This window comes from Narcine bancroftii, chromosome 8, assembly GCF_036971445.1.
Source record: "Narcine bancroftii isolate sNarBan1 chromosome 8, sNarBan1.hap1, whole genome shotgun sequence".
Lineage (NCBI taxonomy): Eukaryota > Metazoa > Chordata > Chondrichthyes > Torpediniformes > Narcinidae > Narcine > Narcine bancroftii.
The window spans coordinates 109,254,629-109,272,089 of record NC_091476.1 but is presented as its reverse complement, the minus strand read 5'-3'; the positions used below and the strand labels follow the sequence as shown (position 1 = coordinate 109,272,089).

The 17,461-nt window shown below is 40.1% G+C and overlaps 1 protein-coding gene across 8 annotated transcripts in view; it reads right to left on the bottom strand.

Annotated features, from left to right (window-relative positions):
* usp28 (ubiquitin specific peptidase 28) overlaps nucleotides 1-17,461 on the bottom strand; it is a 93,907-nt gene that overhangs the window by 10,863 nt on the left and 65,583 nt on the right. For 6 of the 8 annotated variants that reach the window (XR_011343369.1, XM_069894830.1, XM_069894834.1 and 3 more), the window contains 10 exons: nucleotides 17,310-17,437; nucleotides 16,331-16,426; nucleotides 15,709-15,882; nucleotides 14,882-15,099; nucleotides 14,657-14,727; nucleotides 13,686-13,914; nucleotides 9,477-9,677; nucleotides 7,756-7,895; nucleotides 4,841-5,032; nucleotides 862-957 (listed from right to left, as the gene is read on the bottom strand). Coding sequence is in view for 7 of the 8 variants with exons in the window: in XM_069894830.1 (XP_069750931.1) it covers nucleotides 862-957; nucleotides 4,841-5,032; nucleotides 7,756-7,895; nucleotides 9,477-9,677; nucleotides 13,686-13,914; nucleotides 14,657-14,727; nucleotides 14,882-15,099; nucleotides 15,709-15,882; nucleotides 16,331-16,426; nucleotides 17,310-17,437 (1,545 nt within the window). In the remaining variant the exon portion in view is untranslated. The remainder of the gene's footprint in view (nucleotides 1-861; nucleotides 958-4,840; nucleotides 5,033-7,755; nucleotides 7,896-9,476; nucleotides 9,678-13,685; nucleotides 13,915-14,656; nucleotides 14,728-14,881; nucleotides 15,100-15,708; nucleotides 15,883-16,330; nucleotides 16,427-17,309; nucleotides 17,438-17,461) is intronic. The other 2 variants (XM_069894835.1, XM_069894836.1) reach the window with 2 other exon arrangements.

Below are 17,461 nucleotides of genomic sequence, written 5' to 3'. Positions count from 1 at the left end.
GATCATTCTGAGGTGTAATGGAAAGACCAAAAATTATGATGGAGGAAGAGAATCTATTTTATGCCTTGCTGTAGTTGTCACCTTCTCCAGTTGCCCCTCAGGATGAAGGGTGACTTCCAGTTCAGTGACTGATGAGGCCATGGAACATGTCAGTATATTCAGGGAGAGACGCAAACACAAAGTGTTCGATTCAAGTTCTAATTCTGAGCTTAAGTTAACACACACTAATAGTACAAATCCATTGGCACCACATAAATTTATGAAAATTGCTAATTTGCATCTGTGTACTTCAGACAAAGGGCTAACATCACTCATGCCCAATCGACCCCTCAACTACGTGTTTCTGTTTTGTGCATGCTGTTCACATACAATGATGGCGGCCATTCCATTCTGACCTGGATATGATGTTATTGGCCAGTCACATTTGTTCACCAACATACAAGATTATGGGGGGGGGAGGTGGGGGGAGGAGAGGGGGGAAACCTGAAGTAAGAACACGGAGGTCAATCATTGTGCAAGAAAATATTCACTGTCTAAAATGCACTTCCCAGAAAAGAATTGTAATAACAACTTCAATGGTAACTCAAAGTGGAAATGAATACGATAATGTGACAAGATCAATTCTGAGTAGAACTAGTTGGATCGTGCTTTGAAAAAGCCACAGCCTCTTTCTATGCTCAAGATTCTATAGAAATCTTACTACAGAATAAAGAGATTGTTTATGTTGAGATGAAATGTGATGCTTATTAGAATAAATGCAGAAAATGGACTAAACCAGAGCAGAAAGGCTGTCAATCAAGTAAAGTCTGCATACGTCGTATGCAAAGTACAAATTTGGCAAAAGTACAATTGAACAAGTACCTTTATTAACCCTGCCTCAGCACCTTCCCGGTCATAGACTTGTCTGGACTTGGCAATAGCAAGAATGATGCCCTGCATAGCTGGACTTAACATTTCCTGCCGCAAGACAGTGGTCAGGGATGAAAGGGAAAAATAAAGCATGAAAGGTTATGGAAAAATATCGGACAGTAGTCCATATACAGTATTTTTAAAATGTTAATGAATAGCAACCACACATGCACGGTAGTTAAGGGAATAGCACAAAACATCTGATCAGTATTTGATAGTATGAATTTTATTTGTTAACACTCCTTGTGAAGAAATTTGAGATGTTTTATTACATTACTTATGCTACCTAAACACAATCAGTTCACTTTTTAAAATCAAGCACTGGCTTTGAAACTGGTAAGTGTACACCACTCAGAAAAATCATAGATTGAAAATCAAACAAGAACACAAGAAATAGGGGTAGACCATCCGACCTGACAAGCCTGCTCGGCCATTCAATGAGATCATGGCTGATCTGATGATAGGCTCATCTCCACCTACTTGCTTTTTCCCCATAATCCTTTAATTCCCCTTACCATATAAAAATCTATCCAACCTTGCCTTAAATATATTTACTGACATAGCTGCCACTGCTTCAATGGGCAGCAAATTCCATAGATTCACCACCCTCTGGGAAAAGCAGTTCCTCCTCATCTCCATCCTAAATCTACTACCCTGAAATTCCAGTTTATGTCCTAGTTCTAGTCTCCCCTACCAATGGAATCAACTTATCTATCTCTATAACTTTCATCACTTAAAACATTTCTAGAAGATGCCCTCTCATTCTTATAAATTCCAGTGAGTACAGTCCCAGACGAATCAATCTCTCCTCATAGACTAAGTCCCTCATCTCTGGAATCAATTTCGTGAACCTCCTCTGCATCGCCTCCAAAGCCAGTACATATTTCCTCAAGTAAAACAACCAGACTGCACACAGTACTCCAGATGTGGCCTCACCAGTACCTTGTACAGTTGCAGGATAACCTCCCTGCTCCTAATTTCAATCTCTCTAGCAATGAAGGGCAACATTCTGTTTGCATTCTTGATAGCTTGGTGCAACTGCAAACCAACATTTTCCCTCCCAAGTCCTTCTGCATGCTGCAATCACTTCCCATTTATGATACGAATGAAATATTTAACATGAAATACAAATGAAATATTAAACATTGCATGATATTTGTTTAAAAGGTAAAGTTATTTGTGGGAATAGATAACAAGAGCAATTATAGTTTGCCTATATATAGACAAATAAAGTAAGAAAGGCATATGGTTTGATTTAATTTTTTTTGAAGTGGTGCTGATGGATTTTCACATGCCCTTTGACTAGGTCCCACAAGGTCAGCTAATCTATCAGATTAGTTCACATGGCATCCAGGATGAGCTGGTCATTTTGATATAGAATTGAATTGATGGCCAAGTCATATAGTGGTAGTGGAGCTGCAGGGATAAGTACCAAGTCCAATACACTTTTGGGTATTACATAACAATCACAGCACCTACAGACTTTCCTGTTTAACACAGTCCACTGTTGCTTTTCATCTATATTTAGAATTTGAATCATAATCTAGTTTGCAAGGTTAACAAGTTAATGAATGACACCAAAATCTGTGGTATATTGGACAGTAAAGGCTACCTGAGATTATAACATGATCCAAATGAATTCAGAAAGTGGGCCAAGAAATGGCAGATGGAATTTAACTTAGACAAGTATGATGTGTTACATTTTGGTAGGTTGAACTAGGCCGGATATGCACAGTAAATGGTTGGGTTCCGGAAAGAATTGTAGAACAGAGAACTGAGATATACAACTATATAGTTCCTTGAAAGTGGCAACGCAGGTGGACAGAATGCTGAAAAGGTTTATTGACACACGTTCCTTCATTAGCTGGAACATTGAGTGCAGGAGCTGGGACATAATGTGGCAATTGTACAAGAGATTGGTAAGACCACATCCATTTTAATGCTCTTCAAAAGATTTAGCATCAACTCTTTCTTGATTTCAATAATGCCTTAAAACATTAGCATTCTCCACACTATGCTCCCTATTGCTGTCCTGTCCACCATGTCCTTCTATTTGGCGAGTACTGATGTATTTACTTAGTACCTTGCCACTTCTTGACTCCAAATACAAATTGTCTTTGCTCGAGAGGTCCTATACTTTTCCTTGTCATTCTCTTTTTTAAAAACAAAACGCAAGGACAAAATGCCTGGGATTCTCTTTAATCCTGCTCATCAAGGATAACTCATTGCCCATTTTTGGCCTTCATAATGCCCTGCTTGAGATCTTTCCTGCAACTCTTTTTTCCATTTGGCTCAATACATAACCTTTTGTCACCAACACTTCATTTTCCATGCCATCCCTGTTCTTCCTTCTTACTGGACTCATTATTGGTCTTTAAACAACTCCCATGTTATAGACTTGCCTGCTAACAGCTACACCCAATCATCTCCGCTGAGTTCCTGCCTAATGTTCCCCAATTTAATATTTTTCCACGAGAGGGGCTAATTTATCAGTACAAGCTCTAGTATGGCCCCCTTCCCATGTTGGGCTATTTACATGCTGCTTCAATAAACCTTACTGGACACATTACCAAATTCTAATTCCCATATCAGCCTCTGGCACAAGGACATCCAAGTCAATATTGGGGAAATTAAGTTTCCCAGTATGACAATCCTGTTGCTTTTACACCTTTCCTTAATCCGTACATCTGTTTCTTTACCTCATAACAGCCATTGGGAGGAGAGTGATTGTCCTTTTCTTATTTTTTGATCCCTACCCACGCTGTCCCAGTGAATGAGCCCTCTACTATGTATTCTCTGAGTGCAGCTGTGACACTCTCCCCCAATTCATAATGCATCTCTTTAACCTCCCTCTCTATCCCATCTAAAGCAATAAAACCCAGAAATATTGAGTTGCCTAGTTCCCTGAAATAATTTTGCAGGTCCACAGTTCCCTTCCGACCTATGTCATTGGTATCAATGTGGATCACAATCTCTGGCTGTTCACTCTCTCCTCTCAAAATGTTCTGTATTTGTTCAAAATAATCCTGAACTCTGGCACCAGGGAGGCAACACACCATCCAAGAAGAATCAACTTGGAAGCATTAATTCGGTTTTACTTGCCACAGGAACTGTCTGACCTGCTGAGTATTTTCACCCCTTGATTTTTAAGCCAAGCTTTAATACTGACAAGGTCATATTATTTCTAGATCAAAATCATGGCACTCTGAAGGATTTGGTAAGAATATGCCAGATCTTGCATGAGTCTCAGATCTCCATTTATCATCCCTTGGCAACATGTGAATTCTATCCAGAATGCCTACAATCTTGATACTCGATAAGGGCGGGGAATTGGAAGAAACTGGACAGTGAGAAAAATTCAAAATTTTCTTTCTACAATACTGAAGATCAGCAAGAAATAGTGCTGTCAAAAAAGGTTGGTCCCAAGGTCAATGTATAACAATTAATGGGAAACATTACATGATGAGTGTAGTAAAGATATGCATCAAGAATAGAGAGGGAATCTCTATTCACAATTTTTCACATTTTCTAGTAATCTCATTTGTTTTTAAAAATTACTGTTGAAAGCCTTTGACACTTAATTTTTTGGGCTCACCTATATCACCCAATGAGAGCAGCTGTATGAAGCAGTTGCCTTCATAGTGATATGCTTACGCCAGCACAGATTAGTCTTGGAGTGCAAATCCTAAACTGATACTGGAGCAATCTTCTGTGAGACACCTTGGATGAGCCAATTTCACTGGATTCATTTGCATCATGTTACATAATCTGCTATACTGTTCTGTCAGTCATTAAAATTGCAACATTAACAAGATCAAATAAGCTCTTTTAGCCAGATTTTCTAGATGAAAAACAATGGATTATATCTGCAATGTATTAATTTCAGCAGGCAAGCACATTAATATTGCTTAATCTTCAATTGACTGGGTACCTCCTCATTGTAGCCATCAGCATCATGGCGAACCTGAACCTTTCCAACAGTTGGAATATCCACCTCTGATATCTGGGTTCCAATGCTCTCAAATTTCTGCTCCTGTTCACTGACCGCCCCTGATTCTAGTTCATGCTCTTGTTCAGGTTCAAGCTTCTCTTTAGCTTCCTTGGTCTCCTGGACTTTTTCTGGCTACCTCAGTACAGATGGAGAAAGAGCAGAGAGTGAAAGAAAAGGGGAGGGGAAAAAGGACAGAGAAAGGCAAGAATGATAATCAAGGCAAGTGTGCAAGGGTATCAAGTAGGAGGAGGTATAGGATCTGAAGATTTGCATTTAAATCTAACTCTGCACTGTGTAAATTATACATTACTTGACAAAATAACTTTGTCCAACACCTTTCTTAATAGACTGATACCATGGACATTTTCTTTACAAAATAATTCATTGAAAGGACAAACTATTTCTCGATGAAAGCATCACCATTACAGTGTGGAAGTGCACAATTCACTATAAAACAGGAGCAACACGCAATTGAGAATTCTTGTTTAAAGAGAAGTAAGAAAGTTGTACAGTATATTGGTGAGACACATTCTACAGTGCAGTACAGGTACTCCCTGACTTACGACAGTAATTGAGACTGAAGAATTGATCATATCTCGGACAAAATTTTGCCCGTTTGAGTGGAGTACCGACGTCTTAAAGTAAACTTTTTAATCAAGTGTTGTAATTGACAAACTATAACAGGGATACAGGCACGTCAGACCAAAATGTGCATACTTATTTTGCTCGTCGGTGTCCCAGGGTCCATAGGCTGGGCACAGCAGGTTTGCGCATTAGAGTTTGGTTGAGTGTGAGAGTTAAGTGTACTGATCATAATGAATTCATATCCTTAACTCTCATGCGTGTGGCAACCGAACTCCAATACACGAACCCACAGTGCATCCGCCAACCAAAAACTCATGCATGAGCACAGGAATCAAGATGGCTGCATCTACCCTATAGACCCTGTGACGCTGACTAACAAAGTAAGTACGCACATTTTGGCTCTTACATGTCCTGTATCCCTATTATAATTTGTCAAATACAACATAAACTGCATAAATTTTATATATATTTTTTAAAATTCAGTTGTTATGTGCAGATGGACGCAAGACGCATGTCAGGGAATAACTGTATTTCATTTCAGGCACTGTAGCATTCAAACAATATATCATAGCATTCAAACAATATATCAGAGTTGGGGATGGTGCAACATACATTCTTCAGAACCATCCTGTACTTTCATAAACTCAAATAGTGCATTTATGGTATTATTTAATTAAGGTTTTTGGAAATAAATTTATTCTATTGAATTCTTTAAACTTTTCTATGATGGAAGAATAATCAAGTAGAATTTCAAAATCAGAACTTGGCTGCATAGGAGAAAAACCAGAAAGCAATTTATCAAATAAAAGTAAAAAAGGTGTTGCAAGAGAGGATATTTAAGTAATGGCAGAGAATTTATGGATGTATAAGAGTGATAAGCGACTTGCCTTCACTTCCTAATTCGCATGAGGGCAATAGAAACCCTGAAGTCTCTCTTCCCAAAGACCATTACACACTGAGTCAATTGCAGTTTGCAAATTGAACAGCTTTAATATAAAAATAATTCAGGTTATAAGAAACCAAGGTAATTAAATTGTGTTGAAGTGCCACGATCTAATTCAATAAAGAAGCAACCAACTAGAGTACTTTCATCCATATAGCTATGTAGAGTGAAAATGGAATGTACTATTATCCTTGCCAGAGGTGTATTAATTTCCTTAACTGACATAGAAAAGTACAGCACAGTAATGGGCCATTCAACCCAAGATGTTGTGCTCCATATAAACCTACTCCACGAGCAATCTAACCCTTCCCTCCGTCAGTCTACAACCCTCCATTTTTTTTACATCCAAGTGCCTATCAAAGAATCCTTTAAATGTCCCTATTGTATCAACCTCTACCATCGCCATAGCAATGCATTCCAGGTACTCTGACATCTCCCATGAACTTTCCTGCTTTTACCTAGTCATTACTGTCCTGGGGAAAAAGATGCTGCTGTTCCCTTTATGCAGACCACACAATGTTAAACACCTCTATTAAGTCATCTCTTATTCTTTGTCACTCCAAAGAGAAAAGCCCTACCTCGCCCAACCGTTCTTCACAAGACATTCTTGTGTTCTTGCAATTCAAGAAAGATTCATGGCTAGGAGACAAAACAATTCTGTGGAACCAAAACTTTAGCAATAAATATGGTTCCTCCAGCACTTTGATTTCACAATAATTGTGGTAGTTGAGTGGGCTGATGTTCACAAACAAATTCAGGTTTCTGCTTCATTGTACACTATTGAAAATATGAGATTCCCAACACAAACTGAATTATTCTGAATATGCAACTGTTTGAGATTAAAGCTGTGGCCTTGCAGCTACAGTGACCAGGATTCAACAATGACATCTGGAGCTGTCCTTTTGAAGTTTGCAGGTGGTCACGGTGGCAGGCTGCATTCCCTTCAGGTGTACCAGTTTCCACCCACACCTCACAGGTGTATGGGTTGGTAGGTTAATTGGTCACTATAAATTGCCCCATGTATGAGGGCAAAGTGGTAGAATTGGAAGGAGGAGGTGGTGGAGAATGGGTCAGGGTAAGATTTGTGTAATTGGGTGGTTGATGGTTGGCACTGACTCAGTGAGCTTGAGGGCCATTTTCTGTGCTGCATCTCCTTATAATTCCAAATCAAGAAACAAACACATTGAAATTTGATTCAATGACTCAACGTTGCAGACATGCTCCCAGGTAAATTGCCTAACACTGAACCAGAGGTCTTTCTCCTGTGCTAAAACCTCTACAATAGCATGATGTCAGAAATGATTGCATCCATCTCTGGTGTTCTCACCTCCTTCAGTGCAGCTTCAGCACCAACATTCTCATATGAATTTGCAGCTTTCTCAATGGCCTGGGCAGTCTGATCCTTTACCATCACAGCATGCTTGGCAGAGGCAGAGCATGTACTCTGCTGGCTGGACAAGGTCTGTTCTGTAGGACGAAGGGCAAAACCTGAACTTGACCTGCCAGTCTTCACACTGCAATCATCAGCTAAGACAGATCTGTCAAATGAGAGCTTAACAATTTTAATAAAATTGTTTGAAACTTTTAACTTGTATTCTTAAGTTATCTGTAACAGTTTTGGAACACTGTAATTGCACAGGACATCTTTAATCAAAATATGGTCAATTTAACAAGGTTACTAATATGTACACAGTGCATTCACCTGTTCGTTTCCAAAATCTTTGATGTACTTTCTGAGGCTAAAAGTATTGCTCCACCCATCTCATTCCTCATTTGGTCCCACCAATAACCATGTGCTCTTACAATTTTCTCACACATTCTAACATTTTCATCTCTCAATTGGAGGAAATACCAACCACATACAGTACATTTCAAACTCTGGAGTTCCCACCATTATCTTCTCTACACCTCATCATCTCCCCCACTTTGATGGTTTAAATTTTTTTATTTAAATTTTTAAATGCAGACATACAGCATGGTGACAAACCCTTCCGGCTCATGAGCCCTTGGCACCCCAATACCCCAATTAACCGACAAGACCCGTACATTTTTAATGGGTGGGAGGAAACCGGAGCACCCAGAAGAAACCACACAAACCTGAGTCACTGACGCTGTAATAGCATTGCACTAACTGTGACACTAATCGTGCCTCCCTCTTTAACCACCTCTTAAATTGAGTTTTAACCACCTGTCCTATTTTCTTCTCACAAGGGTGTCCTCTGAGGCACCTTGCTTTGCTTGAGATCCTGCAAATGTTCATTTACCTCTTCTACATTTTCAGAATATTCTGCACGTATTTCAGATTTTCAGCAAGTTTGCAGAAAATGTTTGTTTGTATTGTCACAAGCTTCCAACATCTTAAAAAAGACTCAAGGGTACTATTCAAGCCTATACAACAATTCTTGAGAACACTCTCTCTTTTGAGCAACATTTCTGCTTCTTCCTTGAAGAAGGGCTCAGGCCCAAAATGTCAGCAATATATCATTGAGCACAATGCCTGCAGACTTTCACGTTTCAATCATCCCATGAATGTGCCCTTTCTGTATAATCCTGACACTTTCTTCCTTCACACATTTATTCACATCACTTCTACATCATGTGTTTCTTCCAGGTGCTCCAGTTTCCTCCCACCCTGACAAAATGTATGGGTTGCAGGTTAATTTAGCGGCGTGGGTTTAAATGGCTAGAATCAGCTTTTACTATGTTGTAAATAAAATGTAAATTTATACTGAAGATTATAACTTGCATTTAAAAATCTCCAGTTCGTTGAGTTTCCATTCAATTACCTCAAATTTGTGTTTACAATCCAAACTGCCATTGAGGGCATTCCCATTCCAATCTATGAAAGCTTTCCCTGCACAGCATCAAAGTGTCTCATATTTGGTAATATTTTGGCTAATCCTGCCCTTTATTGGGCAACGTGTTCAACACAGAGTTTGTGGATTGAAGAGCCTGCTCCTCTGATGTACTGTACTCAGAACTGGACACCGATTAGGTCTGCAGCGTAGACCCTCACCTCACAAGCCAATTCCTAATCAAAACAAATACCTTCTGGAGCATTGTGTGCTGGCTCCTGAACCTGTACCAATGGGACCAGTTCCTTCTGTGGGATTTTTCGGGCCTGCTCGTCATTCCACTCTTCTAGTTCTTGCATGAAATGCCGATTGTCTTTACAAACATACTCCACAAGTTCAGGTGGAAGAGCATGGATAGATCTCAAAATCTGACCAGTTTCCACATCCGTGTCCTCTGAAAAATGATGGGTTTTATCAAAAATCACATTGAAGAATTGGAAAACATTTTTATCTCAATAAGCACATCACAAAGAATACCCCGCTCAGGAAATCTGCACACACTTTATTTGCCGCTGTTTCACTCATCTTTAAGACAATTTAATTAACACACCATCAATAAATGTTGCTGCCACATTGAAAGCGAGCACATCCCAAATGTCATTTTTGATTGATAGCCTGGTGACGTGGTGCTAAAATAATGAGTACCCCCTCAACAGCAATAGGATGAAGGAGCTGCTTACAGACTTCAGGAGAGGTGACGGACCCTCTCTGAATGGATGCCACAACAGTGCTCTCACGCTGCCCTTGCCACGTACTAAATTATCTTTTCCATTGTAACTCTTTGCTCTGTAATTCCCCACTTGCCCTTCTAGCTTGTATGGTTGTATAAATGTTGACTTGCTAGACTGCTTCACAGAAGGACTTGGTAAAGTGAAAATGTGACAATAAACAAGTCAATAATGCTCTTTGGGTCAATTTAAAGAAGGAGATCCATTCATTCACACCTGGTTGGCTTGATGCCATCACTTGCTTCTTGATCAGATGCCTGTAGCAAGATTGCATAACTCATACTGAACTGAAATATTAACCAAACAGTCGGCATATTCTAATCCTAAGGTGCTGTGTGGCCCAATGCCACACATGAACCTTTCAAAGGCATTATAAACTGAAAAGGAAATCCTTCAGTATTTGTTTATTTAATAGACAAACTTTTGAGTCTGGATTGAGCTATGCGACAATGTCACGCAAGTAACCAAGCCACTGTACAAGTAACAAGTTAACTACAGTGTATCTGGCTTTGTCCTCGTATGCATTTTCAGCTGCTAGTATTTGTGGAAACGTTAACAAGCTTTAGATTGCTAATGAACTCAAAAACAATTTTTTTCAATAAAGCATCTTTGCTGTGCTAATGGTTTGACAAAAAAAAACTTTCCTGCAAAGGAAAATGGAATACTACAAGCTTATGTTAACCAATCTTATCTCTGGTGTCACTGTTGGACTAGAAATAACATGCTTAAAAACAGAAGCAGCTGCAGTTAAGAGTTAATGTGCAATCAGAGACTCTGCAAGGAGGAAGAGGAGGAGTTAACTTGAATGTTCAGCAAGGTGAGCCCCGAAATATCATCCAGAATTGGAGAGGAAGTCGTGTTTAGAGTTAAAATGGTAATTTGCAAGGTAACTGGGATGACCAGCTGTGGAGAGAAGCCAGCAGCTGTTTTTAGGGGTGTATTGTTTTCAATATTATTTCAAGTAGCATGGTATTATATGATACAGTAAAAACTCCTGATTTCTGGCACCTATGGGGGGATTGGTATATGCTGGCTAAGTTTATTTTCCAATTGCTCGAGACTTACTGTTACAATGCCTAACTAATACACCTTCATTAAGAATAAACAGTTTAAAAGATACAAGAAAAAAATGCTACTGAGTGAACTTCACTTTCAGGGATAAATAAACCTCAGAGCATTTCACTTTATTTTCAGTCACATTCTTTCAAAACATTTAACCGTCGCTGCATTGGCAGGTTCCTGCTCCTCCAGGGAGCTGTCCAAAGGATGAACAATAACATTATAGATAAGACACCCCTCCCAAACAAGTTTACAGATAAAGCCTCTGACCAGGACAACTCTTATAAGAAGGGATAAGGAGACACTTTTAAGTCACTCCAATGGCGAGCAGCATCAACCAGCTCTTCATCCTGGGAGAAGCCATTTTATTCAAACGCAACTTTATTCTCACAGCTGCTATGAGTAAAGCACGACCAAGCCATTCTGTTGGCTGAATATTTGCTCCCATCTTGACACAACATTTACAATTTTAAACCTGCGTATTTTACCTATTATTTTAATCTTATTTATCTTAAATTTTTTTTATTTAATTTCCTCAGTTTCTTTTTTGCCAGTTGCTGGAATTCCAGATACTGAAGGTGTTTTACTGTATTATTTGTACCATTTAGTTAGGTTTTAATAAACTGTTTCAAAGAGTTGTATTTTTCTCTACTTGATTATCTGATTTTCCCCAGCCAAACAGATTCAAACCACCTACTCCTCTTCAATGATCTCAGATGCTGCTGGACATGCTGAGTATTTCTACTTTACTTCTATTTTAGTGAGAAGCAATGCTTTTGTGGTCTTTGCCAATGGGAAAGAGATTAGAAATTCCCTGTACTACTAATTTTACAAAGAATCTACAGCAAGCTCATTGGAGCTAGGTTTATCAGGATGATATTATTTCAGATCAAAACTAGTTCCTACTTTTATTGCTGAATTAAATGCCAACTCAAACACTGAAGATCTCGGATATGAAATAGTCCAAAGGCTCTCTGTGAAATGACCACAACTCAGTGATTCTGGGGAGACTCTCTTTTGCTTCTCTTTCTATCCTTCTCTGACTATAGGGGCACTAGGCAATGCCAATTGTAAATCTTTGGCTAACTTACAGCAGACTAAAGGCAATTTCATGTAATATTACATTTCTGTTTCATTACACGACAATAAATAGTATTTGATCTGAACTTGCACTCGCATTGCGCCTTTAATGTGGTAAAACATCTTGTCATTATCAGTCAAAAATTGACGTGGAGTTATCAGAAGAATGTCCATGAAGTTAGTTTTTAAAAAGCAGCCTAAATAGAATGAGCAATGGAGAAACAGACAGTTAAATTCCCAAGATTGAAGAGCCAAATGCGTAGTTAATGAAAATTGATGATATGGAAGCTGTCAGAATTAAAGTGCTGAAAGGCTGGAATGAACAGATAGGAAGAATCTGTTTAAGAATGGAATGAGTATTTTGATACATCACAACCTCTTTATCCACAGACTCACTTCTGCCATTTGAGTACTAGGCTGCCAAGGCTGCACTTCAAACTCACTCTGAAGGCAACAAAAAAAGGTTGGATTGGGAAACAGTATGTGGTCAGTCAAGAACATGATTTGGGCATAGGGTGGTGGTGGGGGAGGAGGTCACAGGAAAGGGCTGGGTTTCGGTGCATGGATGGGATAGATGGCCAGAGGCAGGATCCAAAGCAGGCAGGACATACTGAAACCTAAGCTGAAAGTTGCATGTTATTATATTCAGGGAGGGTTCACTGCCAGCAGCCTTCTGGTTTGTTACTCGTGGGAAGCCCATTCCACGATTCCTCATGGATAATGAGAACATAAAGCATTGAAGTTTGCCAGAATGGAATTCAATATAAATTGAGCTACAGCTCTACAGTGAGACACCACAGTCTGCGGATGCAATGATTGTAGTTAAAAACTCAGAAAGGCTAGAGAAATTCAGGTAGCTTTGCAGCATCTGACATCTTCCTGTTTTTCACTTATTCCTTGAAGAAGGGATCAGGCTCAAAACATGGGTAATATATATCTTTACCTCCCATCGACTCTGCGAGACCGGCTAAGTTCCTTGGACATTTATATGTGCTTTTCTGCAGCCATAAAATTACAGTTATCAAGTATCTGAGATAGGTACAGGTACACAATCCTTTATCCGGAACTCTTGGGGAACAATGTGTCCCGAATTTTGGAAAGCCAGATTTAAACCCACCTGAATCAAGCTGCCATATCCACCCCCACCCCCTTCCAGCCGCGCTGCAATCTCCCCCCCCGCCCTCACCCGTCCCAACTCGAGCTGCCGGTCTCCCCCCCCACACCCTCCCGACTCACGCTGCCAGACTGCCCCCTCCCCTCGCCCTCCCAACTCGCGCTGTCGGCTCCCCCACCCTCTCGCCTGCCCGATTTGCGTGGCTGGTCTCCCCCATCCCGTCCGACTCGCGCTGCTGGCCTCCCGCCCTCCCAACTCGCACCGCCGGTCTCTCCCCCTCATCTGCCTGACTCGCACCGCCGGTCTCTCCCCACTTGCTGTATTTTGGAGCTTTTAGATGTCTGGATAAAGGATTGTGTACCTGTACTGCATTCTTACCAAACATCAGCAGCAAAAACATGTGCAAGGGTTTATTCTTTACCTGCAATGAGTTCGGGTAAATTATCATTGATATACATCAGGCAATATGCACTAGCATTCCGAGATCCTCCATAAGAATCTCTCTGTAGCTCTTCCCATGATGACATTGACACTGAGACATCATTGTATTTTAGCCAGATGTTCTTGGTGTGGTCATAAATGTAAGCCCAATAATGGCCAGCTGAAGCCTGACCTTCATGCACAAGTACCGCATGAAGCTGATAAGGAACCTAGTTGGCAGACAAAGATGCGTCAAACCAATTGAAGAGGACTTGCTCAGTTCAACAATTAACAGTCCAGATCAGCAATTCTCCAACTTTTTAAGGTCAAGCCCCCAGAACTTTGTTCAATAATTATGAAGCCCTTCCCTGTGAAACACCAGGTCTTGGTTTCTTCCATATTTCTCTCCAACAGACTACATAAAAGTTATTTTATGATTTCATAAAAATTATTTCATGATTTCAGTCCAAGGTTCCCGTTAAATATGCTGTGGTCCAGGGGAGGGGTAGGGGACAGCATATGGCCCCTGTTGAGAATGGCTGCTCTAAAAAACTCATTCAACATAATACAGCTGACCCAGAGCTACAGTTGGTTCTGAAACACAACAACTGGGATGTTGTCAGGATTTGTGACCCTTGTGGTGCTACTTCCTGACGTCACGTCGAGGCAACAGATATTGCTGGCTGACAATGGTCTCATTTTTGGCCTGGGTAGCATTAAACCTCCTTCTCTTCCCACTTGCTCTTCTTTCTCATCATCACCACTTGGTCATGATTGTGACAGGACTGCAGGGCCTCTAAGGCTCAGTTAAGATCAGCAGCATCAGTAAAGATTAACTTTGGGTCATTTGAGATAGGTACAGTGCGCACCAACCCAGAAGTTGAACTGAACCTACATATTTTCCATGGCCTTGTTCTTCTGTTACACACACTCAAGCTTCTGATTGTCAAGAGAAACAAATGTTGATTTTACCTGACACATTAATCTGTCCGTGTATATCTGTTCAATAGAGTGTTTGATCTGTGCGATCCTGTTCTTCAGATCTTAAATGGAAGTACAAGCAAATTAAGAAGATTGGGAGAGATGAGACTCTAACCCACAAGTTCAATTATATCTAATGCTCAGCATTTAACACACTATTTCTTCCTCGAGGATTCAGAGATTTCTGCATTACACACATACATCTTTCATGCTTACCTACAATATCAAGTTCCACTTCTGCCCTCCAGCGCTGCAGACAACTCTCCAGGAAGGAAAGCTCTTCCACTGTAATGTGTCGGGGTGCAGGGTGTGCAGGCATTTCCATGGGAGGCTTGGTCTGGGTGAAAGGCTTGTGTAAAGTTGCACGTTGCAGCTGGGACATGCTGGTTGGGCTCGCAGTTTCAGGGAGCTCAGCAGTGGTCAATCCTGAGAGACTAAAACAATTAAAAGGGAACTACAATCAATGACAGAGATCCAAAATGGACGTGGTGTGGTATCATCCCTCCAGAAGTTCAATGGCATTCAGAACAAAGTAATCCCAGTGGCCCCCCCTAACGTGCAACTTCCACAAGGTGCATTTTACCACCCAAACCTGTGACTTCCACCGATGAGAAAGATACAGAGAGCAAGTACGTGAGAACACCAACTCCAGATATCCCAAGTTACACAGACCAGCTGAAGGGGAAATCGGATGTTACTTCAGCTCTGTGACAAAATCTTGGCACAGCCTACCTAACAGCATTTTGCATTATAAGGACAGAAGCAGATCAGGAGGAAGATTCATTGTTATTTTCTCAATGGTAACTGTTGTTCAGGAATAAATGTGGTGACGTTCACATTCTGAGAACAAATTAAAAGAACACTGTCAAAATTCAGCCTCTGGGCAAATGATTTATTTTCTTCCCAGTCTATATCCTGTACTTTTAGAGCTCGGGTAACTTTACAAACTTGAAAATGCTAACACTAGATAACTCTCTGGTCTCAAAGTTTATCTTACATCATGCCTTATTACAAATTGATGTTCGCATTCCAAACTGTACTACCTGATGTACATCGGCGAGGTCACATTAGCATCAGGATGCGGCTTTGGAGGCTGTGCAATTGTTGGGTCTTCAGTTGGGGGCACGCTTGATGGCTTAGTGCTGGCAAACTCCAAGACGTACTGTAACATATCCGCCAGGGGGAACCGATTGGGACCAGACCCATAATTCATGTACCTACAAAAACCACAGCAAGGAAAAAAAAATTGAACAGGAATAATGGGAAACACTTGCATAGAATTACATGGGGTTTACAACAACAAAAAAAATTAATCAAACTGGTCAATATGGTTGTTCATGCTTAACATAAACCTCTCCTCATTGATTTCAAACTGCATTATCTTCGCCTTCAATAATCAAAAGTTAGTTGTCACACAGGATTCCCCAAATCTCCAATTTCTTCCCACACTCCAGAAACATGCAGGATATTAAGTTAATTGACCACTCTGAGTTAATCAGTGTAGCCAGTTTGTAGGAAAATCAGGGTGGGGTTGGCACTATTAAGGTAGAAAATATATTACAGGAAAAAAAATGGATGACTGATGGGATTGAACAGAGCCAACATAGACGCAATAGGTCAAAGAGTATATGTAGTAAGAAAATATGACAAAATTAAGAAAATAACCTCTCCAGTCGTTGCTGGAGGATTGTAGATTGTTCTTTCAACTTCTTCACCTCTTCCCTCCTGCTGCGAGTGAGTTCCTTATTCTTGTGCAGATACCTATGGACACACAAGCAAAAGGTGCATACAACGCAGTGCGTGCAGAGTTTCATTACTAAGTGACCAACACTTCACAGCATACAAAACGATTACAATTCATATTCCTCCAAATGCTTTATCTTCCGTAGATCACACTAACATTGGAAATGGGTCATGGGTTTTGTACTTTCATGTCATTGTATTTGAAACTGCAGACCATGCCCTACTAGACAATGTCAGTATCTACCTGGTGTCTAAACATTTAACAAGTTCCTGACGTGGATCCAGAGAAACTGCAGATCACTTTGTGGTGAATCCCCCATCCTGTCCAATTTACAACAATATTAACAGCTTGAAAACCAAGTTTTGCTTAATCCTCAATTGCTTTAAACACTAACAGGAGAGAACAGATAACTGGGCCTGATAGTAAAAAAGTTATTTAAAAATTAGTTTCCAAGCTGCAGCAGCATTACATTAATTACCTTGAGATAATTAAATTGCTATTCCATTCTGAAGGACATGTAGACTAAACTACAGTGAACACCCCATTTTTAGTATGACATCAGTGAACCAGATGAGTTTTTAAGGATATCAGATTAGCTGAGTTAACCTCATTCAAAAGATTTCAATTATTCCTAGACTTCAATCTTTTAGTCACACCACACCACTACCCCACCCTTTTTAATGCATCTAGCATAACATGATCATACCTGTATTTCATAAAGTACATCACTGGCAGCAGAAATTTGAGCTAATAATGGTTTTTTTTTTACTGTATCCGAGTTAAACAAACCAAACTGACCTTTCATTGATGTTCTTCCATGATTTCTAAAGTATTTTAAATTATGTTCAACAGTCATTAATCTTCCATCAATACTTTCCACTGACCACCAGTTGAACCCACCTGTCCATATAAATGATACAAGGAAATTCCAGTTTCTTATGAATTTTTTCTGGCCTTCCCAAGGACTGATTGAATTCAAATCTAGAGAGTTCAAAGGTCAGTACAGGAGGCAGTTTTGTAAACCAGTTCTGGAAAAGAAAGAGAGAGAACTA